Genomic DNA, 27945 nt, shown 5'->3' with positions numbered 1-27945 from the left:
GAACCGGATAAGCGTGCTGCTGAAGTGCCTTGTTAATCGTGCACTTGTAGTCAGCGCAGATTCTCACCGACCCATCTGGCTTGACAGGCGTGACGATGGGGGTTTCCCACTTTGCGTGGTCAACCGGCTCCAAAACTCCTTGGGCGATCAGTTTGTCCAGTTGTTCGTCCACCTTAGCCTTGAGAGCAAAGGGAACCCGGCGTGGCTTTAGCTTGATGGGGGCGACTTGTGGATCAAGGCTAAAGGAGATGGGCGTACCTGTATATTGCCCCAAGGTGCCGTCAAAAACCTCGGCAAAGTCCTTGACCAGACCCTCAGTCTCTGCGTTAGAGATGCAGTTGATGCCGGTGATTTCCAGGCCGAGGGCATCAAACCAGTCTAGCCCTAGGAGGCTTGGCCGCTGACCTTCGACCACCACCAACCGGAGCAGGCCCGAAAAATCCTTGAAGGCGATCCGGAACCGGCCAACGCCTACCACGGGAATGTCGTTTCCCTGGTAGTCTCTCAGGTGTACGCGGTGAGAGTCGAGTTGCCTTTTGGACACTCTGGGTACCAGTCTTTTGAGGGTGCTCCATGACATGATGGACAGGGCAGACCCGGTGTCGATCTCCATGTCACATGGAGCTCCTTCAATGAGCACCGTGACGTTCAGCTTGCGTCGCGTCGACGAGTCGGTTTGGCCAATCGTGGTTCCAGACGGGCAGCGGCAGTGGGTGAGTGCGAAACAACTTTCCTTGGCAGACTGGAGTGAAGACTTGGACTTGCGAGTCGATGAAGGGGGGGTGTCAGACGGAGCCGATCGGCAGACCTTAGCGATGTGGCCCCTTCTGGAACACTTCCTACAGATGGCGTCTCTGAATCGACACTTGGCACGGGAATGGTTGCCTCCGCAGCCAGCACATTCCGGTTGGCCCTTGGAGTTCTGTTGGAACTTCCTGCGCTCCCGCTTTGTCTGGTGCACATCATCGTCTTCACTGGAGGATGCCTCATCACTGCTGGCCTCTTCATGATGCACCGGAACTGGCTCCCTAGCAAGACACGGGCTGCTGGACTTGCGGATCTCCTGAGCAGAGCGTTCAGCAGCTTCTGAGGCCACAGCCTCCTCAATGGCTTTCTGCAGCGTGAGGTCTGGCTTGGCTAGGAGACGCCGTTGCAGATGGATGTCCCGGACCCCGCAGACGATTCGATCCATCAGGGCATCGTCTAAGTCTCGGAACTCACAGTGCATTGCAGCCTGTCGCAGGGCGGTGGTGTAGTTGTTGATTGACTCCCCCTCTGCCTGGTTCCGGTGGTAGAACGCATGGCGGGCAGCAATCTTGGACGGCTTTGGCGCGTAGTGGCTGCGGAGCTTCTCTTGGATCGTGTCCCATGGTGTTTCCTGGACTGCTTCAGGTGCAACCAATGCTCGGGCCGTCTCAAACACCTCAGGCCCACAGAGGCTGAGGAATAGGCCCCGCTTCCGATCCTTTGATACTGCTGTCAGCTCGTTGGCTTGGAGGTAGCAGTCGAACCGAGCGAGGTAGGAGTCCCATGATTCAGATGCTGGCGCAAACGGCGGTAGAGGCACAAGTGAAGCCATGATTCCGATGCCGGCGTGGAGGGCGATGTGGAGGGCGATGGATGGACACAGTGCTCCAGCCAGAACAGTCAGCTCTGAATTGGTTCTGCCCAGTGATTTCGCTCAGTGATTTCGCTCTGTGATTCAGCTCAGTTCAGAGGCTGGCCGCATCTGGCTGTGCTCTGATGTCCATCCATCCCACCTTCGTCGCCAGTGTTAAGTTGTGGGTTGACATAGCAGCCGGCACAGCGATTTCTTCAAGTAGCTCTTTTATTCTGGTAAGCTGGAAATAAACTGACAGCGAACAGCTCAGCCGGCCTGTATTTATAGTCAGCCGGCTGTCAACATTGTAACCACAACAGCTCAGAGTTCCCGCCTAAAATAACGGACGCGGACCTGAGTGAAAACTATCTACAGACCTGAGTGAAAACTATATACAGTATCCCCCTGTTGGCCCAGGGTGAAACTACACTACATAACAGGATGCATAAGCAAAAAGACAATGGGAAGGCTTTCCCCATTTGCCTCCCTTACTGCAGAGGAATATTTGAGGTCATTGGGAGAGTCAAAAGTGCTTCAGGATTGCTCTCTCCATGCTATTTCAGATACATGGTTTATATATATTTGGATACGTGTGCATTTATGAATATTTATTCCCTATTTGAGACCTCAGAATTCTTACAACAACACACACCTCTGTTCTACATCTTCAGGTTCCAAAAAAAGCACTGCTGCCTAACTAAAAAGGCTGGATTCTCTACCTAGTCAGTCCATGCCTATTACCTTTTGCATTAAGAAATGTGAGTTTTCTTCTTTATTTACACCATCCAGCTTGCAAGTGCTGCTGTTCTCTTTCTCCTAACAGGATTATTCCTTTTCCTGCCGTGTTTGGACACCTACCACAAAATAGACCTTCGCCTCAAAACCTTAGAGATCCCTTTCTATGAGGTAAGAGAGACACAGTCTGCCCCTTCTGCTCTTTGAGCTTGTTTGCAGGAGGCAAATGCAGTAGAAGTTTACTTACATTCACCATTCCAATTAATTAGGAAGACTCTGGTTCTAATCTCACCTTGTCTATGAACTAACTACATTGCATTTCGGCATGCCATTTTGACTCAGCCTCACTCCCAGCCCCACAATAATTATACTGATCTAACTAGCGGGACAGTTGTAGGATTACTTAACGTAAAGGAAGGCTGTAGATCAGTGACAGAACATCTGCTTTGCATACGGAACATCCCAGGTTCATTCCCTGACATCTCCAGCGAAGGTTAGGAATCTACACAGTCTGATGTTTATTTGGTAATACAGTGGTACCTTGGTTTATGAACTTAATCCGTTCCAGGAGTCCATTCTTAAACCAAAACCGTTCTTAAACCAAGGCACGCTTTCCATAATGAGGCCTCCCGTCGACTGTGCCCTTCCACCGTTCGGATTCCGTTCTTAGACCGAGGTAAAGTTCTCAAACCAAGACACTATTTCCGGTTTTGCGGCGTTTGTAAGCCAAATCGTTCTTAAACCGGACTGTTCTTAAACCAAGGTACCACTGTACCGTATTGGCCCGAATATAAGTCGCACCCGAATATAAGCCACACCTTTAAATTCAGGAGAGGGGGGGAGAAAAAAAGACAATACCCGAATATAAGCCACTCCCTTAAAATTCTGCAGGCGCTCACAGCCATTCTGCAGTATCGTAAAAGCCCATTTTTGTAAGGTCACAAATTTAAGCCGCACTTTCAACTTTTCATGGTTGGAATTTGGGGGGGAAAGTGAGGCTTATATTTAGGCCAATATGGTATGTAGAAACAGCTCAGTCCAGCCCAGGGCTGGAATCAGATTTCCTGTTATTTTTCCATTGACAAAACTATACTTTATTGTTATAGATTTGGGGGGACCCTCCGAAAAACAACAACCCTAGGAATGAATAAATGCTAGGATTTTGATTAATTGGGATATGGATTAAAGTACAAGCTGAAGAGCTGTGTCAGGGAATCCCTGGGCTGGCTTCTACAAAGCAGCCTGGCTGGCTTAGTGAAGAACAAAAGGTGTTGTTGGGCCACTGGAGAATGCGATGTTACCAAAGTGATGGAGTGTGTGTTTGAGGCGACAAGAAAAGGGATTTTTGAGCAAGGGTTGCTGGGAAGGAAAAAGCAGGAAGAAGAGCTGAGATCTATCTTTGGAGGAGGCTGGCTACAGAGATGCCTTGGGCTATAGGGCATAGCTGTCAAGTGTCCCTTATCTGAAGGGACAGTCCCTTATTCCAGTGCCATGCCCCGCTGCTGTCCCTTATTGACGGATGTCCCTTAAATGATGTCCCTTAAATTTCAAAGGAAGCAGCTCCTCTCCCTCCCTCCCTGCCGGCCAGGGAGGAGGGAGGCTCCAACTGTGTTGCTTGGCTGTGTTGCTCACCCAATAAGGAGTCTAAGAATGACTGGGGGGTGGAGCTTGCATGCCTTGTGTGTGGCTAGTTAATGCAAGCTGAGGGGTTTTTTGAATGCTGGATCCCATTTTGTTGCACGTGCTGCTGCAAACTTTGCAGTGCAAAGCCAGGCCGGGGAGCCATCTTAAGTTGAGGCTGCATATGCCTTGTGGTGCATGTGATTCAGATTCTATTCAGTTGAACCTCTGGTTACAAAGTTGGTTGGACAGTGTTCTCGAAGCTACCAGCATGAGTTTGACCAGACTGCAGGAGGACAGGAAGACTGGAGTGCCTGGAACAGGTGAGGCTGCAGGTCCCTTATTTTGGCTGCTGGTCCCTTATTTTCAAGGCTGTAAGTTGACAGCTATGCTATAGGGCCACACTGCTGTGCGGTACAAACCCCTCTTGAAATGACTGTGCAGTAAGACCTGGACTCCTTCCATGCAGACTGAAGGTGTGAATAGGTGAAAAAACCATATTTCTTAAAGCCACAACAATCTCTGCTGCGTCTTCAATTCTCCAAAGGAACGCAGACCCTGGGTGAGTGCCTGGGACCCCATGGGCTCTTGCCACCACTCAAGCAGAGAGAGGGGCAGGCACCCAGCTTTCATAACATTCTATTGCAGGGGTCGGCAAGGTTTCCCTAGCCTGGGCCGGTTCACTCCTGCAGAGATCCCTCTGTGGGCCGGATTACATACGCGCGCCTGCGATTTCCGGCATCTGCGCAGATGCAATTTCTGGCGCCGTTCCCGTGCTGCACTGCGCCTGTTTAGTGCAGCACACCGGGACTCGTCGGTTGAACGAACCCCGTGGGCTGCTTGTGGCCCATGGGCCTTAGGTTGCCGACCCCTGTTCTATTGGATGGTCACACAATGCCTTCTGCTTGCCCTAGACCATAACCAAGGACATGGCAAGTCTAGAAATAGATACCATCTGTTACTATCGAATGGAGAATGCCACCCTCGTCATGACCACCCTCGCCAACCACTCGAAGGCAATCCAGCTGCTCGTGCCGACCATTGCAAAGCGCTTTCTGGCACAGCGGTCGCTCACAGACATCCTGATGGAGAGGAAGAGCATCAGCCAGGAGATAAAGGTGGGTTGGCTGTAGCGCAGTACAGAGGACATGGTGGGGAAGTCCATCACTCAGGGTGGGAGGCTTGCCCAGTGGCTGCTACAAGCAGAACTGGGGAAATGGTATGGTAACCAATGAAAGGACACAAGGGAAATGCTTCTGCCTTGCTATTGGGCACCTTCTCCTTCCTAAAAGTGGCTTTACAGTGCGTAAACTCAGAACTGCCTTGCAAGATCCACCCAGGGCAGCATTTCCTTTCAAACAACAACAACAGGCAACCAGACACTATACTGCCTCCAAATGTAGGGTTGCCAACTGACCAGGTGAACCAGCTTACTGTGGTCTCCTGCACCTTTAAGAACAGCTTGCAGAAACTAGAAAGTGATGCTTTGAATAGCTTGGTGATAAATGTACTATTTTGTGAACTGCACATTGTCTTAGTCTATTCTGGTTGATAGGGAGAGACAATTGTATAAATATAAGATTAGCTGCATGCCCTTTTAGTGAAGTGAGTGGCTAGAGAGGCCTTTTTCTCCCTTTCATAGTAGACCTTTAAGTGGCTCAGTAAATGATTGGCAGTTAGGTTTGGGGCAGACAAAAGGTACTAGACTTTGCTCCAGTTTAGGTAACTTTAGATAGGAATCTGACAAATTAATTAAGGATTGACCTATAATCAGCTAGTAGCCAAGACGGAGAAAAGGGAACCTTTTTGAAAAAGCTGTAATCCTTTATTGAACAGCTCTGTGCTCACCTAACTCAGGATAGCTTTACTTCTAGAGCCCTTCTCACTAGAAATGTTAGGACACTGCTGTTTCTGCATTTTTAAAGTTGCTCATCCATCATATAAAGCTGCTGCCAATAAGAAGACACTTTTTTTGCAGGTGGCTGTGGATGCCATCACCTGTCAGTGGGGGATCAAGGTGGAAAGGACAGAAATGTAGGTATGAAATGTGAGATCTGCAGAAATAATTAGGTGACAAAATGTCAGGAGAGGGGTCTTTGAGACATTTCACTATTGTTAATGAGTATAATCAGTTTTTGTTATTTCTCCCCTTGAACAATCCCTGGACATAGGGGTCACCCTGGTACAAGCCACCATTTTTTGGGCCGCCTCCTTTATCCTTCTGCTGCTGTCTCTCGCAGAGGCACAGCTAGCTCCTCGCCCATCTGTTTTGACATGGCTGGGGTTGAAAAGGGTTGATTTCAATGACCAGAAATTTAAGAGGAGCTGCTTAGTTAAAAACTGGCAGCTGAGCGCACCAAAAGTTACCCCGTTCCTGCAGTTTTATGGATCTACATATGGCCAGAAAGGCTACAGCTGACCAGCTCTCCATTTGTTTAGAGTCACCTTGGACTAAATTTTTGAGGAGCTCCCATTTTGCTATGATATCCTCAAGTCTGAAAGGCGTTCTCCTTGCCAGGTGGCAATTGGCTCCACAGCCCCACCAAGAGCGGGGAAGGGAAGGCTCTGGCCAATTACTCCCATCCCTTCTGGCAGCCAGGCAGCCTTGGGTGTCTTCTCACTGATCACAGTGGGGGCAGAATAAGAATTGCCTCCTGTCCTATCCCAGCACTGAATCAGTTTGGCGCCATCCAGAAAAGGCAGCTGTGAACCAGATGTATTGCTCAGCCTTCCTGGTCTGTCAGTTTTCTGTTGCTTCTGCAATCCTGCTAGGGAAGTGGAACAGGATGAAAAAAGCTGAGGTTTTATTGGGTTGGTGGGAGCCAGAGTCCAGCAACAGTGGGAGGGCAACAGGTTCTTGATTCCAGAGCTACGGGAAGTGTTTGTGCATATATGCAGCCACGGAGGACATCCTAGGGCCATTTAAAACTTCTTCAGGACATTCCTACAGCATTTGTTCTGTTCCTAACAGAACAAATGAGAACGAATCCGACACAGGGATACATCCCACTGCCAATGTAAATGTTGCTAGAGTTGCTAACAAATGAGTAGGCCCACTCAGGAGTGGCAATGAGAGGGATATTCAGCCAGTGACTGGCTTTTCACAAAACAAATGAAATACCATGAAAATCCCTGAAACAAGAAGTAATTGACTAGAAATATTATCTTATAGAAATAAACTAAATAATAAAAATCAAAAAGTTTTAAGGCTTTGTTCAATTCTAGTTTTTTCTAATTTTTACCTTAAACTTTTTTAAACCATTATTTCATTTGTGTTGTGTAATTTCTCTGTTCCGTGGCTGTCTTTTTTTCTACTAGTGACTGGCTTTTCAGCTGGCACCCAAGACAAAGGTCCCATTTAACCTGGTAACTAGCTGGCCAGTTGGCCAGCCAACCATGTAGGCATGCTGATAGCTAGCACTCATTTCCCCCTGATGTAGTACAAAGTTTCCTTCCTGAGCTAAATGGTTGTCTTAACCACAGTGGCTATATTTCCCCTCCACCCTCTGCATACCAGCTGCTGGCAATCACAGGTGGGCAGAGTGCTGCCATGCTCAGGTCCTGCTTCCCACAGGGTGCTGGACCAGATAGGCCATTGATCTGATCCAGCAGCCAGGCTCTTTTTGTGTTCTTAAACAGAAAATCATTTACAGTGGTACCTCTGGTTGCGAACGGGATCCGTTCCAGAGGCCCGTTCGCAACATGAAAAGCCCGCAACCTGAAGCACCGTACCTGCGCAGGTTCGTGTGATTTGGTTTTGTGCGCATGCGCGAGCAGCGAAACCCAGAAGTAACCCTTTCCGGTACTTCCGGGTCGCCGCAGGACACGCCCTGAAAAAACGTATCATGAAGCAAACGTAACACGAGGTATGACTGTACGCTGTTTCCAGTTTGGGTCTGCAGTCGCAGATTTCATTAATTTCATCAATTTCAGTAAAGATGTGCGGTTGCCAACGGAGCTTCAGGAGTCCCTGGCTGCACAAGCCGAAGCCCAGAGACAGGCCAAAGTGAGGGTAAGGCAATACACTGACACGGTATGTTTTTATTACTGGAAGCTATGGGCAGGAGGGAGCTATGGGAGAGAGATGCTGTCCTCCCAAGCTTGCTTCTCTTCAGGTCTAATCAGACAAGCGTTGGCCATGGTTCTGCCTGCATCTCACAGCACACGGGAGTGGGTCACTGGCCAAAACTAATTCTGTTGGTTATCCAGCTTTTGTTAATCTAAAGCAGGCACCCCCAAACTCGACCCGCCAGATGTTTTGGGACTACATCTCCCATCATCCCTAACAGGGCCAGTGGTCGGGATGATGGGAATTGTAGTCCCAAAACATCTGGAGGGCCGAGTTTGGGGACGCCTGATCTAAAGCAATGAGCCCTTCTTGTTTGCACTAGTTAATTTATAGGTACTTAATGTAAATCCATTTCCTTTGGCTGGAAACCTAAGAGATGGAGGAGGTACAACACGAAGGCTGTTTGGGAGCTGCACTGGAAAATGGAAGCTCCAGACTGGTTCAATTCTACGCAGCACAAGAATGAAATAAATTTCTTCCACGCTAACCTTGCATGCTTTCCTTTGGGCTGTCAGAAACAAAACGGAAATTGAAGCGATAAGTGGCACACAGGAAAATATCACCACATGTAACACACTTCAAAACATCCAATATAAAGTCAGGTAATAAGTGACTTTATATTGACTTTTCTTCCTTTAATAGATTATCCAGAGATTGGGAAAATCCAAATCCATTGACAGGGGAGTATGGGCTGCCACTTGAATAAGATATTGTCCGGATGCTGTCCCTTATAAGCCAGTTGTTCCCCTGTGGTAGGAATTAATTACAAGTTTCTTTTCATTATCCCCCCCACACACACCATTTTATTATTTTTTATAGGAAAACAGTGCTATTTTACTAAAAAGGGGGGGGGGGGGAATGCAAGGAAATAAATCACTTTTCCCTGCCCTCAGACTAGGGACTAGGAACAAATGCTGACTAATAAGAGGAAATTACCTCAGGAAGAAACAAACGCCCAGAACCTGCACATAATAAGCATCTAATTAACACTGGAGGGCTTTTACTCAGTTGAACTTGCTTCTGAGGAAACATTAGAGGTGGTTTTTGGCCTTGAGGGTAAGCATTCAATGCAGCATTATTTTAAGTGCTGTGCAGAACCTGTTTTCGTTTTACTTCCAGCTGACGAACTGCGTTGCTTCTACAACACTGAAGGGCACCATTATGGAAGGAACCACGGGCAAAGTTTTACTCAGGGTAGACCCACTGAGATTAATGAACACATCACAGTTAGTCCCATTGATATCAAGGGGTCTACTCTGAGCAAAACTTCGTTGCCTCCTGCCCCAAAGGAAGATCTTCTAAATACCTTGTGTTCTAGGTCATAGCTGCTGAAGGAGAAAAGGCTGCTTCCGAATCGCTGAAGGTGGCAGCAGAGGTGCTTTCCCACACACCAGCCGCCCTCCAGCTCTGCTACCTTCACATGCTGCAAAGCCTGTCTGCAGAGAAGCCGTCCACCTTTATTCTTCCTTTCCCCCTTGACATCATGAATCCTTCATCAGGAGACAACATGAAATCCACAGGCTGCAACCGCTCTTCAGATGTCGCCAGCAACCCAGAGGCTCCAAAGGCGAAGGATTCCCCAATGTTGTAGGACTAAGCCAGGGGCAGCCTCTAGGCCTCTGTGTCTAGCTCCTCAGGCCGTAACCCATTGCCTAGTCCATAATTCGTACCCACCTGCTTTGCACCCTCCTGAAGTGTTTTTGCCTGGCTGAAATATGCCCTTGAACTCACCTGGATGGAGGGTGAGAGAGGGGATGTTAGTCTGTGTAGGAACTGCCTATTGGATGAAGGCAAAATTCATAGCTGTTGCTCTGCCCGCGTTTGCCCTGGGCCCCATTCACTACTAGAATGCGGCCCCTTGGAGGTTGCTTATGAGTCAATGTGGCCCTTGGTCTGAAAACATTTTGCCACTCCACTACAGGAATTCGGCAGAAGAATCTGCATTTCAAACTGTAGCTGATGTAATCATGGTTGATCCTCTATTGGGCCCCCTGTAATTAAATCTGCTTAAACTTTTAAACTCCTGAACTGAGAGGTCAGCATCCCCTCAATGGCACATGCCTCCCTGATATTCCAGGGGATTTCACTCACTTGAGTGTTAAATCAAACAGCGTCCTCGATTACCTGCTGGTCTCCAGTGATCTACTTAAGTGTATTTCCACCTTTAAGATCGAGAATGTACAATCTAGTGATCATCTTCCCCTTGTAGCCAAGCTTTCCCTGAACTGGCAGTCGGAGGCCTATAGACATGCGACCCAGATGGTAACCAACGTATCTCTCCAAGTAAGAGGAATCAAATGGTCGGAGACCCAGGCTCAAAGGTATCAGGAATTCTTTCAAAAAGAAATCCTCTGGCCCCATCCCTACATAGGCTCTGCCTCAGACGAGCATAGCATAGTGTTGAAACGCTTCCACCATCATACGACTGATCTTACGTCCTTCTTCAGGTTACCACCCAAAATATTAAATCGAAACGAGTATACTTACGGTGCCCCCTGGTATAACTCTCAGTGCAAAGAAGCAAGACAGCGCCTTCGTGCTATATATAATGCATATAAGACCTCCGATGCATCTACTCTGCCAGCTAGTTATGCACAAGCCAAGCAAGTTTACAAACGCACGCAGAAAATTGCCAAACGTGAGTGGCAACATAATCGCTGGCAGGCCTTGATTACTGCATCAAAACCACATAGATCCAGGGAATTCTGGTCTTTGATTAACAGAAGAGTGAGGAAATACCCTAGGGCAGTCATCCCTGCACCGACATGGGAATTGTTCCTGAAGAAATGTTTCTCACAGGCAGATGCTCCTTCCGACCATCTGACGCACCTGTTTTCCCACCTACCTATTTGGCCTCCCACCGACCCTGACGAAATAGCCAAGCTAATAGCCCAGCTGAAATCGGGCAAAGCCCCAGGGCCCGACCTGATCCCTGCTGAAGCCATCAAACTACACCCAAAATGGTGGGCTGGCATCTTGGCCAAAACCTTCGACGCAATCAACGCTTCTGGTCTCATCCCCAAAATATGGAAGGAGGCCATTATAGTACCAATTCATAAAAAAGGCTCTCCAATGGAGCCGGAAAATTACCGTAACATCAGCCTCCTTTCGATCATAGGGAAAATTTATGCCAGCTTTTTGCTGACGAAACTATTGCGTTGGGTAGATGAGACTAACCAGATTGGCCACGAACAAGCAGGGTTCAGAATTAAACGTTCTACAACTGATCATGCGATAGTTCTTTACCATCTGGCACGGAAGTACTCCTCCCCTCCCCGGGGCTACCTTTGTGCTGCCTTCTTAGATCTAAAGGCAGCCTTTGACAGCGTTCCTAGAAATATTCTTTGGGAGAAACTTGCGAAACAGGGCATCGATAGAAGACTCTTATGGCTTATAAGTCAGCTCCACGAAGGTACCCTTGCCAGAGTGAGACTTACTCCTGCGGGCGACCTCACAAATTCGATACCAATAAACAAGGGAGTGCGCCAAGGATGTATATTGGCTCCCTGCCTATTCAATCTATTTATCAGCGACATGCGAGCACCCCTAGTCAACTCATCTCCAAGTATACACGCGCCTAGACTAGCGGATTACCGCTGTCCACTCCTTTTATATGCGGACGACGCGGTAATTCTATCTTATACACGTGTTGGACTAACCAGAGCTCTGAAGATCTTTGCCACGTATTGTCAACTCAACCAATTAACCATCAACCATGCTAAATCTAAGATTCTGATTTTCGCCAGAAGTCGGAGATTATACGAATGGAAGCTTGGTGGAGCAAAAATAGAGCAAGTCCTAAAATTTCAATACTTAGGAGTTATTTTTCAATACAATTTGGGGTGGAAAGCACAAATTCAACACCTACTTAACAAGGCCAAAACTCTGTCATATGCGCTCCTCCGATTTTTCTTTTCGGATGGAGCTTTGCATGTTCCCTCGGCCCTAAAGGTGTTCAAGGCAAAAGTGGTTCCCGTGCTTGCTTATGCTGCCCCGCTCTGGGCCGTGATGACAGACCTTGCTCCTCTTGAGACTCTGCAAAACCAATTCCTACGTCGGCTCCTAATGCTCCCCCGGTGCGTAAGCAACGCTGCCATGCGACTAGAATTGAAGATCGCATCCCTAGAAACTTGCCTGTGGAAGCAAGTCTTCAATTATTGGTTATCATTGTGGCATAGATTACCAGACCATTACCTTGTCCAATGCTTATGGCGAGATGAATTCTCCAGCCTTTGGACTAGTAGAATTCATGCCAAACTCCTGAGTTATGGAATCTCCCCCTTAGATTCCCTAAAACTAGATCAAATCACTGCTCAAAGACTGATCCGCCAAAGACTGGATGACATCGATTTACAGCGAAATTATACGCTGGGGGGAGGTGTTTGTTCGCCCCAGAACATTGGTATCACTTTAACTTACTGCGTTCCATCATACCTCTCCTCCCTTTCGACTGTTGCCCATAGGCTGGCTTTCACCAAAGCGAGGTTTAACGTTTTTCCCTCCAATGTCCTGAGACATAGATTCTCAAAGGGCCAAGCCTCCGCCATGTGCGAATGTGATAAGGAGACGCCGGAGTCGCTTCAGCACATTATGTTCACTTGCCCCTTATTCAATGTGCTACGGGCAAATTTGTTGGGATCAATCATACAGAAACTAGAGGGTACCCCACCTAAATTCCTCCTTGCCCAAATTTTGCAGGATAAGGATACCCATACGACTCTGAAAGTGGCTAGGTTTCTGGTCGCTGTCCTTACCCAAAAGCGTTGTCAAGGACCACCACAAGCAAATTAAGGCGTAGTTTGCCATTCCACCTTATAGTATTTTATTGTTATAGTAGTGTTTTAGCGGTTGTTTTTTCCCACGTGCACAAGCTGTTATTTATGTCTTGTTTTTATCTGTATGGGCCTACGGCCGTAATAAAATTTTGGAAACTTTGGAGGTCAGCAGCTGGGCTACATATGGGCTGCTTTGCCACCAAGTGTATAAAACAGGGAACTGCAGCCAGTCCTAGCTGCGTGGGGGGAGTGCATCCCAGCCCCGTTTTTTCAAATGTGTATTTGTTTCTTTCCACATTATATTTTTAGATGCACAGTCAAAGCTTGCTAGGTATCTAACCACCCCCATGTGATATTATTCCCAGTTAAAATCCAATACCGAGTTCAAATTATTATTCTGCTGAAAAGCTCACAGGGTGGCACTGAACCAGTCATAATTGCTCAGTAGAGACATCACCTTGCCAACAAAGGTCCGTATAGTAAAAGCCATGGTTTTCCCACTAGTGATGTATGGAAGTGAGAGCTGGACCATAAAGAAGGCTGATTGCCGGAGAATGGATGCTTTTGAATTATGGTGCTGGAGGAGACTCTTGAGAGTCCCATGGACTGCAAGAAGATCAAACCTATTCATTCTGAAGGAAATCAGCCCTGAGTGGTCACTGGAAGGACAGATCCTGAAGGTGAGGCTCCAATCCTTTGGCCACCTCATGAGAAGAGAAGACTCCCTGGAAAAGACCCTGATGTTGGGAAAGATGGAGGGCACAAGGAGAAGGGGACGACAGAGGACGAGATGGTTGGACAGTGTTCTTGAAGCTACCAGCATGAGTTTGACCAAACTGTGAGAGGCAGTGGAAGACAGGAGTGCGTGGCGTGCTCTGGTCCATGGGGTCACAAAGAGTCGGAGACAACTAAACGACTAAACAACAACAACAGGGACGGAGAAAGTTAATGCATGCTTCCTTTTAACATCTTGGATGAAGGGCTGGATAATAAGCTCACCCGTTGGGCGTTCCTGTTCTCTAGTCATTCCGTTCCTTGTCCCTATTTTGAAAGGCAGATACCATTGCAAGATACGAAGATAAGAAGTGTTGGTGGTGGAGCGCAAGAAGATTAAGGCCAGTCCTCCCACCTCCTTGAGCCTGAAAATAGTGTGTCCTGCCTGAGGCAGTTCACAGAGTGAAAGTGAGCAGCACAGCACAAACGAAGTTTGGGAACTTGCTGCGAAAGCTCTTTGCTGTCTGTTTGCTTTAATTGTTAATTGGCTCAGGGAGTAGCCCTCCCTTCCCGTCTATCATTAAAGCCAACAGAGGTGGGACACCATCTGTGTCTCTTTCAGCAGAGGGACAAGGATTGGGCTGGGCCTGGACAAAGCAGGCTGGCAGTTCCATCAGCAGCCCAAGAGTCTCAGACTCAGTAGAGACGATTTAGTGGAAGGAGCAAAAAAACAAATGGGTGGTTTCTACTGAGCGGAAGGAAAACACAGGAGGACCGGAGTGACGCTTCCTGACAGACACAACTTGAGCTTAGCCCTTGTTCTGTTCTGTTGTTCCCATCAAAACAAAAGAAAACCTTTGAACACAAAATGGCAAATTCTGCAAAAGAAGAAACTCAAGCTAGTCAACAAATTCATCTAACGTGTGCTAAATCCAACATATATTCAGGGCCAGGTGGAACCTTCTTACTTGATCAGCTCTTGCTAAGAGCTTTTAGAATGGTAAATTTTGTCTGCTGTTCTTATTGTCAGCCTCACTGCTACTTGTTTTAGTATTTTTGTGGTTTCTACGTGCTCTGATATTATGTGAACTTTGTTAACATCACCCTTGGAGACTCTGGGCTGAAAAGCAGCCTATTATATTTTTTAAAGTAATAATAATAATAAATATAATCTTCTGACTGTGCAAATTTCCTTTCTTCCTTTAACAATTGTAGCGGGTAGAGTGTCCTTCCTTTCTCCGGCACTGGCCTCTGGTATTAAAAAATATTTCTAAAATAAGCAAACAGGCATTATTTCCTATGATTTCCTATTTTTTTCCTTTTAGAAGACATCTGAAGGCAGCCCTGTTTAGGGAAGCTTTTAATGTTTGATGCACTATTGTATTTTAATATTTTGTTGGAAGCCAACCAGAGTGGCTGGGAAAACCCAGCCAGATGGGTGGGGTATTAATAATAAATTTAAAATAATAATAATAATAATAATAATAATAATAATAATAATAATAATAATTATTATTATTATTATTATTATTATTATTATTATTATTATTATTATTATTTTATTGCAAGGCTCCTTCCTCCTACCACCATAGAAACATGGTCTCTCGCTTGCCTTCATTACAGGTGCCCAGCTTTTGGGGCAGGATTAAAGCTACAGCAACCAAAGCAGTTTGGGAGGAAAAGCACTCCAGCCTGAGTGATGTTGCATTTCCTCCAGCATCTATATTAATCTCATTTTAAATGAAGTCTCCAACTGAGCAGCACATGGAGCACCTATAGCTCAGTGGTGCAGCCATTTCATGCATTTCCAATTAAAAGGATCTTGGGGAACAGAAGAGAAGACACTTCTGCCTGTGATTCAAGAGAGCTGTTGCCACTGAAAAGAGAGAATGCTGTGTCAGATCAGGGGCAGACTTTGGTAGTATGATGTCCTGAGCAAAAACAAAATTATGTGCCTCTTCCAGTATTTCTCTCCCCTCCCCCGCCTTCTGTTCTGCACATGCTCTCAAGTGCACTATGTCATAGTTGTGGCAACTCAATCGCCTGTCTGACCAGGGCTTAACTGTGAGTAGGCAACCAAATAAATAAATACAGGTATTAGTAACATTGCTATTTTGCAACCATTCAGCTCAACGCCCTGCGTCGGGAAATTGCCTGTACCGATCTAGATCTGGCACCAGTCAGATGAACCAATTATACAAAGCAGCTTCCTATGTTCTCTGCAGAAAGGAAAGTGGAACGTGCTTAAATAAATCAAGCTGCATTTCTGCTCATTTCTGCTAGATGGCATCTTTTGGCCATGATTTTACAATGCCATGAACAGGTGTACGCAGCCAAACTTTGGCTTACTCTGCTTTCCTGTTCAAAATACCATGCTAGCTCTTATTTCCCCCTGAAGGAAGAATGGGATGGCAATGAGGGAGAAGACAAAGGGGCAAAATATGTTCCCCTATGAAGACACATTTCTTCAGGAAAGGCTGTAGAACGGATGCAGTGTTGGGACAGAAAAAGTACTGATACCAGATCAGTCTAAAATATTTGGTAAGTCACCTTCCATTCACAAAGGATCAGGGTTTCACAAGTGCCATTAGCAACCACCAATCTCTTCCTGATGACTTGTGAAAAAGGACAGCAGCCGTGACCCTCCCTCCCACAGAGAACGTGGAAGTTGTGAGGGAGTTTCTCGCTTCATAATAGGGACTACAAGTCCCATCATCCCTGACCGTTGGTCCTGCTAGCTGATGGGAGTTGTAGTCCAACAACAGCTGGGAACCCAAGTTTGAGGGAAAACTGTAGGGCCTTCCCCTTTCCCGAGTCCTCCAGCACAGGTACAGGATCTGGGTGAAGTATCGCATCTTGTGACAAGGTAAGATCTTCTCAGAAGCAGTTAGATTCCATCTGGCTAGTTCTAAGTGTCTCCAAAGCATGGTGTGATGTGAGTGAATAGCCTGCCCTTTGCAGAAGATTCCACAGCTAGAAGAGTCTTCTTTCTGTTTACTTCAGGCTTTATGAGTAGCCAGGAACAGTGGAAGTCTCTCACTGCTTCTGTCAACTCCAATACCTGCATGAGATTAGGGAACTATCCCTCCCTGCTCTTTGGAAGGCTGGGCTTGTACATGCACCTTGTGCTATGCTTGGGAGACATTTGGAAGTGCTTCTAAGTCTCCTACCTTACGTAAACAAAGAGAACTACTAGAGAACTTGAGGGAAGGGAATCATGCCAAGTAATTAAAGGTAAAGGGACTCCTGACCATTAGGTGGAGTCGCGGACGACTCTGGGGTTGCGGCGTTCATCTCGCTCTATAGGCTGAGGGAGCCGGCGTACAGCTTCTGGGTCATGTGGCCAGCATGACTAAGCCGCTTCTGGTGCTCTGGTGAACCAGAGCAGCGCACGGAAATGCCGTTTACCTTCCCGCCGGAGTGGTACCAATTTATCTACTTGCACTTTGACATGCTTTCAAACTGCTAGGTTGGCAGGAGCAGGGACCGAGCAACAGGAGCTCACCCCGTCGCAGGGATTCAAACTGCCGACCTTCCGATGGGCAGGCCCTAGGCTGAGTGGTTTAACCCACAGTGCCACCCGCGTCCCATGCCAAGCAATTACCGGATACTAAACCCTTTGGTCCAAGACACTCCCGATGCATCTACTAGTGAAAAACTCCTAAGACGGATCGAGTGTTCTTTTTTTTGGGGGGGGGGGAGTTCAAACAAAACCCCCAAATATTTCCTATTGAGTTATTCTTAAATTCAACCTGTATAGGTAAACACAGTGAAATATCAGGGCAACTCCAACCTAGACCTTGAATATGTTCTATATAAATAACAGAAACTGAGATTCAATCCCACTTGGTTGAGTTAACTCCTTTCCATGTACTGAACAAATAGTTTAACAGAGCTGGGAGAATTCCAAGTAGCCACTAATGCACAACCCTCCATCTGTGTCCAGTGCCAGCTACAAGCAGGAGCCAAAGGCCTTCTGGAAGTCACCCTCTTCTTCATCGTTTGAGCTTGGGGAATTTCTTCGTTCGTGGCTTAGGAGTGCTGGGCTGTGAAGGTGATTCAGTTTGCTCCTTAACGACAACTTCTGCAACGACAGATGCACAGCAAGAAGCACTTAAACACTGACATTGCCAACACCTAGACAATATGAGAACTAGTTAGCTCAGAGAAACCTCATACTCTACTCTGTGACAAGTCCAGGTTTCAGCCCAAGCATAGCCTTGAGGGAATCAAGACCAAACCCAGCTGCCCAAAGAATGGTTATGAACAGCATATGCAGCCACAAACCCATGTTTGTCATGTTCACACTTCATAAGTATACCTGTTCTCAGTGGGAACCTCATCCATAATGGGAATATTCCAACAGAGCATTATGTGCTCAACCCCACTTATTTCAACGATCTAAGACACACCGATCTCTGACATGTACACAGTACTTTGACAGTTCAGAGTAAATCAACAATCCTGATACGACCAGTATCACGCTGCAGATGAGCAGCTTAGGCTGATAAAAGCTTGCTCGGACCACCAACTGGGTTAGGTAAGAGTTCAACTAGGGACTTCCCTGCTCACATTCTTAGCCAGTGCAATGCAGTTTGCTTCTTCAGCTCCCTGGGTTGGTTCATAACATGCATCTTCATTACTTCATGATTGCAGCATCAAATGAATTATGACATGTGAATTATGACATTATTAAGCAATGAAGAACTTTCCTTTCACCCCACAACACACTGCTTTTCAACAGAAATATCACCTATTCAGGCCAGAGCTACACATGTAGCAGATTGAGGGTGCATAATGGGTTGCGCCACTTCAGCAATGCAGATGGAAGTCTTCTTCTTTTTTGGCGATCACTCGTAGCTGAGTGAGATTGTCTTCCATGAACACGGTCTCAACAGTGAGTCTGTAAATGACTGTGGAGGCCAATTCTGGACCCACATGTCCTTCCACAGTGGGGACATTGGTTTCCGGGCGGGAGTTGATCACGGTGTGGATTTGCCAAGCATGCCTTCCTCTTAGCACGTTTCTCCCTTGCGTCCTGAGTTCGAGTGTCTTCAAAGCCCATGACACCTTTGGTAAAGGCTGTTCTCCAATTGGAGCGCTCACAGGCAAGTGTTTCCCAATTGTTAGTGTTTATAATACATTTTTAAAGCTTTGCTTTGAGACAGTCTTTAAACCTCTTTTGTTGACCACCAGCATTACGCTTCCTATTTTTAAGTTCGGAATAGGTTTCTGAAAGTGGAAACCTAACACACCAGGGAGAAAAGTTCTAGATTAGTCCATTCCCTGCTGTGCTAACATTCTACTTACAGGATACACTTTATAATAAAGAACAACCAAAAAGGTGATTTTCCTGGCTGCTGTCTGTAGTGGCACAGTCCAGTCTACTACCTCACCCTCCTGGGCAGACCAGGTGACAGCTGCCAGTCATCAAACACTAATCAAGAACAGATAAATCAAGCAACTGATATACAGGTGTGAACTAGGCCTCTGTTTGTTGCCCGTGTGGAAAGGATTCCCCTATCAGACTCAGGAGGTGGACTGGGCAAGTCAGCTAATTCTCACGTTACCATTTTTAAATGGAGAAATAAACAGCCTGCTGTTATTGAGGGGGCGGGAATGAAAAGACCTTCAATCAGCAAACCATCTCTCTCCCCAGCCTGCCTTAGGTACAGCCTATCATTCTGATTCTTGCAACCTTCAGGGAGTAGTAATGATGGGGAAGTGGCTGCACATATTTACTTACTAAGAGCAGAAACAAAGGAACAGAAAGGCATCTGGGACAACTTCTGCAGTAACATTCCATTTCTGACTACGGGTGGAGAGGGGGGAAGATGGTGGGTTGTATCCAAAGTAGTGCCAAGCCAAGCATTCTGCCAGAGCCTGCCCTCTAGTTCCCCCCAACCTTCCAGAGCAGATTTGGGGATGTCAAGGGGAGGAGGAATCCCATTGCGCTAGCACAACGTATTTAGCACAACCTGTATCTGGGAATGTTCTCCGCTCTCCTCCAAAAGCACACTTCCTGTACATTTTTTTCCCATTGTGTGGTAGGCAGCATGGAAATATAATACACGTAGTCTGAAATGGCACAGCTCAGCAAGAGTTGCAGCACGTGACTTCCCTATGCCTGTTTTGTCTATTTTGAGCCATTTCGTACATTATGCAGCAGCAGCAGCATGCTCAATTATACCACCCAAATGTATGCTTGAGATGCAAGTGCAGCCAGTCCTGGTTCTCCGACACATTTGTACCTTGAACACACCTGAGCCTGCAAACCAGTTTATCACATTCACATTTTATGTTTTCAAATGTACGCCTAAACGTGTGGTGCACGAAATTGCCCTTAAAATTCCAGAACATTTTTTAAGAGCCTGCAATTCCACCTTTCAAGTCTTGAGCCATACCTGCTTTGAGTTTTGTTTCTTTTGGTTCAGAGTCCTTCAGCTTTGGTGGCTCACCCTCCATGTTCTGGATTTTTGCCAGAGCTTCTTCCAAGTCCTCATGAAGGACTTCAGATTTCTCCTCAGCTTGCTGTGCTCGCTTTTCAGCCTCTCTGAAAGAGTAGGTGCCAGAAAGAACTCATAGCCCTGACCAGGCAAGAAACCAGTAACACTAATTTGATTTACTCTAGCTGGTCGCTTCCTACTGTGAAAAATACATTTTCTCTTGCTTCTTCACTCCCCAAAAATGTTCCTAACGGCCAATATTACTGCAACCTATGTAAGAATCCACACCTGATTACTACATTGCAAGTCTATAAAACCTACAGGAGAATCTATTCCTAGCACTGCAAAACCACATGAGAACTCACATATCACTAAAGGTAAAGGTAAAGGACCCCTGATCGTTAAGTCCAGTCACGAACGACTCTGGGGTTGTGGCGCTCATCTTGCTTTACTGGCCAAGGGAGCCAACGTTTGTCTGCTGACAGTTTTTCTGGGTAATGTGGCCAGCATGACTAAGCCGCTTCTGGCGAAACCAGAGCAGCGCATGGAAACACTGTCTACCTTCCTGCAGGAGCGGTACCTATTTATCTACTTGCACTTTGATGTGCTTTCGAACTGCTAGGTTGGCAGGAGCTAGGACAGAGAAACAGGAGCTCGCTCCATTGAGGGGATTTGAACCGCCGACCTTCCGATCGGCAAGCCCAAGAGGCTCAGTGGTTTAGACCACAGCGCCACCTGCGTCCTATTATTGTTTAAAAATGGAATGTGTTGTGGCAGAATAGACACCTGCAATCACATAGGCCACCTGTTCAAGATACCCTGTAGTCTCTAGTCTGCACAAGAATGCACACATCCATCCATCTCTTCCCTGTGGTTCTATACTCACACGAGTCGCTCTTCCAGAATTTCCAGTGATGCCAGCAACTCAAATTCCTTCTTTGAGGCCTTTGTGGTCCACTGGCTGGCATGCAACTCCCTCTGGAATAAGAAGAGTGAATAACTTATAGGAAATGAAAGGAAATAAATCAACAGGCTACTTTCTGTCTCAGAACTGGCATACTGAAGTCCCTGGCTCAAATCTTGCCTCAGCTATGAGCACACTAGGTAGCCTTAGACAAGTGATGCTCACTCATCCCTTACATCTTCAGAATGGGGGTAAAGATAATTCTGGCCTACCTTACTCATTGCACTGTTTTATTTACAGAGGCACAGAGTTGGAAGTTGCCATTACTCTGCCTCTGAGAATAAAAAAGGTTTATACAGGGCACAATTGCCTGAGAATATCTCCTGTAAAAACCCCATAACGGTGTCCATGCACCACTGCAGTTCTTTCCAATGGGGCCATTGCAGGAGAACTTCCCAGATCTGTTTTCCTGCTGTAATAGTGTGTTGTAGTGGCCATAGAGTTGGACTAGGACCTGGGAGTGTTAGGATATAGTTCCGCTCCACCTTAAATGGTCAGGCATGACTGTTGTGTATCACATGCCTGTTTCGTTCCAGCTCTCGCTGGGAACTTCCGTTTTATATATAGCTTTTGTTCCGGCTGTTTTCCTGGACACGGAGGCAAGCAGTCATGTTTTTCCTTTGTTCTGATCTACGTTGAATAAAGCTGTAAATATGCTCTCCTGTCTGCATCTTCCGTTGTGGAGGCTTTGCTGAAAGGGTGTGCACGGGTCTTGGAATGTCTCTGAGGCTCGTGTCGCTAATTGACTGATGCTGTTCCACGGGAGACCGCGGATCGTCCGGAGACGACTGGGGGCCTGCCTGATGCCTCCGTCTCCCTGGCAGTATCCCAACAGGGAGTCCAGAGTTCAAATCCCCACTCGGCCATGAAGCTCTCTGGGTGCCTTTGGGCCAGTCACTGCCTCTCTCAGCCTAATCTGTCTCATAGGGGTTTCGTGGGGATTAAATGAGGAGGGGGAGAACCATCTACGCCACCTTGAGCTCCTTGGAGAAAAACGATGGGATATACTGGTCTACTGCCATTAGTATCACAAGATTGTCATGGGAGCACTTGGACTAAAATCTACTTTTCTGGTTTATCACCACAAGAGTTATTAACATTTGGCTTCAGTAAAGCAAATAATTTAATTAGACAGTGCCTATATGACACTGAGCGACAGAATAATCTGGCCAAAATAAGGAAATTTTGTCCATGGTATGATTATTTTCCACCTAGACACTTTGGCACCCTATTTGCAAAATGTAACAATTTCAAAATACAGACACGCTTTCACTTTCGCATGATTGAATATACTGCCTTCGACTGTACTTGAGGGTCGATTTCAAAACATTCTGCTGGAAAAACGGTTATGTCCCTGTGGAGATGGCAGTATTGAGTCCGTGGCTCGTGTGCTTCTGGCTTGCAATCTTTATAAAGATTTGAGGAGTGAGGTTATTACCCCTCTATTACTGTCCATGCCAGGTCACTCAATCGTTCCTACTGCATCCTTTCTTTTAGCAGATCAAGATGATCAGGTGACAGCAAAAACTGCAGGGTTTTTAGAGGGGACAATTAGAATAAGATCTATTATTTGATTATTGATGTAAACCCCCAAATGTATTTTCTATAGTTAAGTTTTTACCTCTACCTTCATTTTATTTGGTTTTATTGCTATGGCTAGTGGCTGATGCAAATAAAGATTCTTCTGCTGCAAGGTGGGATATAAATAACTAACACTGAGAACCTGTCCTCTAAAGCAGCTGCCACACCTTCTTCCAAATAGACACACCACTCCAGAGAAGATCTATCTATTTATACATACATACATACCCGTGACACTGTGATTTCTTGCACTTGCATGGTTTTGACATACACATTAGAATCATCTCCAATGTATCTGACTGGGTAAGTGACCGCAAGACTCCCGGCCTGCTCACCAGTGCTGGTGCTGGGCACAGGCGGCTGTTCCTGCAAGGACAAAGAGAAGGAGCAAGGGGAAATGGAAGGATCACACAATGCAATGTTTGTTTCCTCATCATCAAGGAAACTGCGCACAGAAGAGACTCAGATGGTGTATGGAAGGATCATGATGATCAACGCCAGTCCTTCCCCCCCCCCCGGGGGTACTCGACAGTATGCAGTACTGGTACCTTTTTAATGGATATGTTAAAAGTGTGGCACTTAACTGTAACAACTTCGCGGTGAGTGCCGGCACCATTTTTTCTAGAAAAAAAGCTCTGATCAACACAATCTTCAATTATTTTCATATTCCACATAAGGCTACGCTGTCAATTGTGGTTCAGGAGCTCCTGGAGTCAGTGTTCACAGCAGTGGCGGAGGAACCCTCTCCGGCACCAGGGGCACGGCAGCCTGTACGAAGTGCACATGTGCGGCATCCTGTATGGACTGTGCATGTGCGGTGACCGTATGGGATGCTGCACATGTGCAGTCTGTACGGGCAGCCACTTGCACGCAGCATCCATACGGTCTGCTGCTTGCACGGCGACCGTACAGGCCGCTGCACAAGCGGCATCCCGTACAGAGTGCGCACACATGGCAGCCCATACGGACACCCGTACAGATGTCGCGTGAGAGTGGCAGCCCGTATGGACACCGCGCAAGCAGCGCCCATATGGACTGCGCGTGCCCTTGGCCGCTCTACAGCTGGGAGGATGCAGGGCCCATCTTGTCACCCGCCCCCTCCGCCCCCCTTCCTATGCCCCAGGTTCACAGACCATGCATGAATTCTGGGGCTGATTCTCTGCTGCTGGAGAATCGGAAGCGTATACACTCTTGGCTTATCCACTTTCCATATTTACAGGCCGCTGCACAAGTGGCATCCCGTACAGAGTGCGCACACGTGGCAGCCCATACGGACACCCATACAGATGGCGTGTGAGAGTGGCAGCCCGTATGGACACCGCGCAAGCGGCGCCCATATGGACTGCACGCACCCCTGGCCGCTCTACAGCTGGGAGGATGCAGGGCCCATCTTGTCACCCGCCCCCTCCGCCCCCCTTCCTATGCCCCAGGTTCACAGACCATGCATGAATTCTGGGGCTGATTCTCTGCTGCTGGAGAATCGGAAGCGTATACACTCTTGGCTTATCCACTTTCCATATTTAAACATGCTCAACCACCCTTGAAAAGAGAATCCTCAGTACTTCATCAAACTACAGTTCCCAGGATGCTTTGTGAGAAAGATAAAGTGGTATACAACTTTGTAGCATAAAGTTTCTGACTCAAGTAGACACTTTTATGACCAACAGCTGGAGAAAGGGGGTGCCTTTCCTTTGCGAGGCTTGCTTTTGCTGCATTGCCCACAGTCCTGCTTACGTTCTGCACCAGAAGAAACCAGAATCCAGAATCTGTAGCAAGGAATTCTCAGTTCAGTGACCAGTATTTACTGGCATCAAATTCCAATTCCTCAGATTTTTCAAAGCTTCTGCAATTTTTCAGGAAGTGATCAAAGAGGGCGGTGTTGGATGTATGATCAGAACAGCAAGGAATTTAAGTCACAGAAGGGGAGAACACAAAGCATTAAATGGGCAGTTCATACATATCCAGCAATGTGATGCAGCCAACGAATACCCCATTGCTCCTGTTAATATGTAAAGGGAGCTTATCACGCGGGACGTAGTTGTAAGAAAAACAGCCACGTTGACAGCCCCATCCATGCAATCTGCTTCCTCCACACTGCCAACCCAGGGGCCCAGCAGTGATGCCACTCCTGGCACCATTAACAACTTCTGTGTGGCCAACTGGAAGTAGCTTCTCTATATTATGACTTTTCCATATCCACAATATGGTCTCCAATCTCTTCTCCATAGTCATGAGGGATAGATATATATTTCTTCTGTTTGTAAACTGCAGGCTTCCCTTCTCATGATGTCAAAACTTCCACCAGATAGCAATAAACACACGGCCATGAGCCCCAGCGAAAAAGAAAGAAGCCCTGAAAGAAGAGGGACAGCTTTCTACATTTCCTAATGGAGATGCTCACCTCTCCTTCTAACGCTTGCTTCTGTTCTGCTGCCTCCTGATCTTTTAGAACATCCACAGCTTCTTTGTCTTTTTTCTCTTCCTCCACATGTACCTCGGTGGTGGTGGAGCTCTCCACTCTCTGCTCCGGACGAGGAGGCAGCTGTCGTTTCAGCTGAAGCACCTGCAAAAAGGCTGCTAGTGAAATTCTCCTTCTGAGATATTGCCCTGCGCCAGAAGAGAGCCCTGCGCCACCACCACCAGTCACACCAAAGGTTATTTCTGCCAGTACCTCTAACCCAAACAGGCTAACAAGGTCTTCTTGGCTGATTAAAGTGGTGGGAGTGGTCTTCATCCCAGACAGGAGGAGGTTGCAGGTTTCAATCCAATCCAAGCACTCTGTCTGGAAAAAGAGAGAGCGAAAGAAGCAACCAATCACCAAAAGGGAAATGCAGTGGTACCTCAGGTTACAGACGCTTCAGGTTACAGACTCCGCTAACCCAGAAATAGTACCTCGGGCTAAGAACTTTGCTTCAGGATGAGAACAGAAATCGTGCGGCGGGGGCGGGAGGCCCCCATTAGCTAAAGTGGTGCCTCAGGTTAAGAAGAGTTTCAGCTTAAGAACAGATCTCCAGAACGAATTAAGTTCTTAACCCGAGGTACCACTGTAAAAACAATTGCCCTGTGGTGCTCTTCCAGAGGGCTCAAACAGAGTTGCTTATGCTGAACTACGCTTAGAGGAATCGCTTCCAAACATCTTAAGTTGTACAATGTTTTGCTTAGCATATGGCTCTCCATTTCAGCTTCCCAACCCAATGGGCAGTAGGTGGAGCTGGACTTTGTAGGGGGACAAGTATTTTTGAGAGGTCCACCATTAATCCCAGCCATTATCTTCCCTGTAAATGCATACTGTGACCTGTCATTCACGCCTGTACTATCATCGATAGGTCCATGTATTTGCTGCCCAGGGAGTAACAGCCTTTGGGTTGGAAAACCCTTGCCCTAATTGCAGATTGTTGGGATACTGCCAGGGAGACAAAGGCCATCAAGCCCCCATGCCGTCATGCGTCCGATCCATCGATCTCTTGTAGAAACGCAGTATCAGTCAATTAGCGACACGAGCCTCAGAAATAGCTTGCCACATTCCAGGGCTCGTGCAAGCTCTATCAGCAGAGTTCGCACAACGAAAGATGCACTCAGGAGAGCATATTTACAACTTTATTCAGCGTTGGTCAGAACAAAGAAAACATGACTGCCTGCTTCGATGTCCAGACGCAGAGAGAAAAACAACAGCTATATAACAAAACATAAACTTCCTGTGAACAGGAAATACGCAGGCTGTGACACAACAACCTGCTCCCTTTTAAGGTGGAACGGAAATGGTTACTTGTTTGTGTAACACCCACCAATGAAAAACACTATTTTTTTACATTCTCAGTGGTACTGTTGTCATAAATGGAGATTAAGAGGGATGACTATTAAAGGCCCGCTTAAACCTGAAGTCCCATTGGGCCAATGCCCTGCCCCTATCGCTATCACTATGCAACATCTCCTCCAGAGAGCCCCAGCGTTCCAAAATCCCAGTATCCCACCCAGGAATTCAGTCTTTGTGAATTCTGACATGAACTGCACATCTATCAGACTGATTTGATTACTAGAACCTATTTCTTTGTTATATTTGTTTCCTGCCTTTCCACCAAATGAGGCTGGCTTTCACACAATACAGTGGTACCCCGCTAGACGAATGCCCCGCTAAACGAAAAACGCGCAAGACGAAAGGGCTTTCCGACATTTTTCTGCTTCGCAAGACGTTTTTTTCTATGGGGCTTACTCGCAAAACGAATTTTTTTCCGTGGTCTCCCTTTTTTTTTTTTGCCTTTTCTGAAAGGCGCTAAGCTCCTTATCTCTAAATTGCCGCTTATCCGTTAATCCCCTAAGCGCTAAAAGCCGCTAAAAGCCCTAAAAGCCGCTTATCAGCTGTTTTACCGCTTATCAGCTGATCGGCTGATAGCGGAGCTCCGCAAGACGAAAATCCCTGCAAGACGAAGGCTCCCGCAGAACGGATTATTTTCGTCTTGCGGGGCACCACTGTAGAGTTCAATGCGACTTACCTCTGAGTAGACATAGTTAGGAGTCTAGCCTGTGCTCTTAAGACTCATTCCAACTTCCTTTTTGTTTGGAACCAGCTATTTCTCATATCACAGGGCTTATGAATTTGCTGCCCTGAACTCCTTTGGGAGGAAGGGCAGGATATAAATTCAATAAATAAATAATCCCATCCAGAACCCACTTGCCTGAGAGCAAGCCTCATTGAACTCAATAGGACTTACTTCTGATAAGACAGGATTAGGCCTGCTCTGTTAGGCTTCTAATGTCAATGTGGGCACACTTCAATTCCCATGCAGTAGTAGCAGCAGATTGTATAAACACACAATATTGCACAAAAAAAGTTTGCACACTGCAGAAGACATGACTGGCAGGGATTAAAAGGCTTGGAGAAACTCCAGGTAATGGGAACTGTTTCATTAAGAAACAGTAGGCGCCTTGCGGAAGCGAAGTTGCAATTGCCTCACAGAGATTTACAGGGTAATCTGATGCATGTTTATACAAAAGCAAATTCCACTGGGTTCAAAAGAGGTTGCACGAGAGGAACGCAATCAAGTTTCTGTAATGTTATTACGTAACGTTCACAGCTTTGGAACAAACAAACAGTGGTGTCAGTCAATGCTGCTTTCATTCACACGAAGTGAACCTGGTCCTGAAAATGAGAGACGATGTGAAGAGCAGCAATTTTTGCACCTGTTTCTGTTTCCATCAGAATCCTCCAACATCCCTAGTGATGTCGGAAAAGCAACATGGGCCAAAGATAGACAAACAACCCAGCCTCAGCCTACCTTCCCACTCAGCCTGAAGTGGCCCAGACCTTCCTGCATGCCTTCAAACAGCCCACACTTCTCTTTTCCAATCTATTTCACAAAAATGGCTCACAGAAACATGAGACTCCTGTCCTCCCTTGCTGATGGCTGCCATAATTGACACTACCACAAATTTTCAGCCTTTTC

General features: G+C 46.8%; 3 protein-coding genes across 10 annotated transcripts in view; 2 read left to right on the top strand and 1 right to left on the bottom strand.

Moving 5' to 3' along the window:
* The window catches only part of LOC310708573 (sterol O-acyltransferase 1-like), a 175369-nt gene that overhangs the window by 1684 nt on the left and 145740 nt on the right, over positions 1-27945 (top strand). The gene's annotated exons all lie outside the window — the stretch shown is intronic.
* Positions 1617-14977, top strand: LOC310709819 (podocin-like; the record flags this gene model as incomplete). Its single annotated transcript, XM_083509861.1, has 7 exons — positions 1617-1629; positions 2364-2506; positions 4870-5073; positions 5934-5989; positions 7889-7967; positions 9343-10059; positions 12964-14977. The coding sequence occupies 6 exons, from the start codon at positions 1617-1619 to the stop codon at positions 9613-9615; spliced, it is 768 nt and encodes a 255-aa protein (XP_083365987.1). The 3' UTR covers positions 9616-10059; positions 12964-14977.
* Positions 17364-27945, bottom strand: part of AXDND1 (axonemal dynein light chain domain containing 1) — a 38053-nt gene continuing 27471 nt past the window's right edge. For 7 of the 8 annotated variants that reach the window (XM_083507078.1, XM_083507084.1, XM_083507082.1 and 4 more), the window contains 6 exons: positions 25176-25286; positions 24906-25067; positions 22733-22870; positions 20846-20937; positions 19918-20066; positions 17364-17597 (listed from right to left, as the gene is read on the bottom strand). In XM_083507078.1, the coding sequence (XP_083363204.1) occupies positions 17509-17597; positions 19918-20066; positions 20846-20937; positions 22733-22870; positions 24906-25067; positions 25176-25286 (741 nt within the window). In that variant the 3' untranslated portion in view covers positions 17364-17508. Of the gene's footprint in view, positions 17598-19917; positions 20067-20845; positions 20938-22732; positions 23588-23749; positions 25068-25175; positions 25287-27945 lie in introns of those variants that run through there. The other variant, XR_014527087.1, reaches the window with a different exon arrangement.

Source organism: Podarcis liolepis (assembly GCF_965112155.1).
Source record: "Podarcis liolepis genome assembly, chromosome: 6".
Classification (NCBI taxonomy): Eukaryota; Metazoa; Chordata; class Lepidosauria; order Squamata; family Lacertidae; genus Podarcis; species Podarcis liolepis.
The sequence above is the reverse complement of the archived record's forward strand: the minus strand, read 5'-3'. Positions and strand labels throughout refer to the sequence as shown.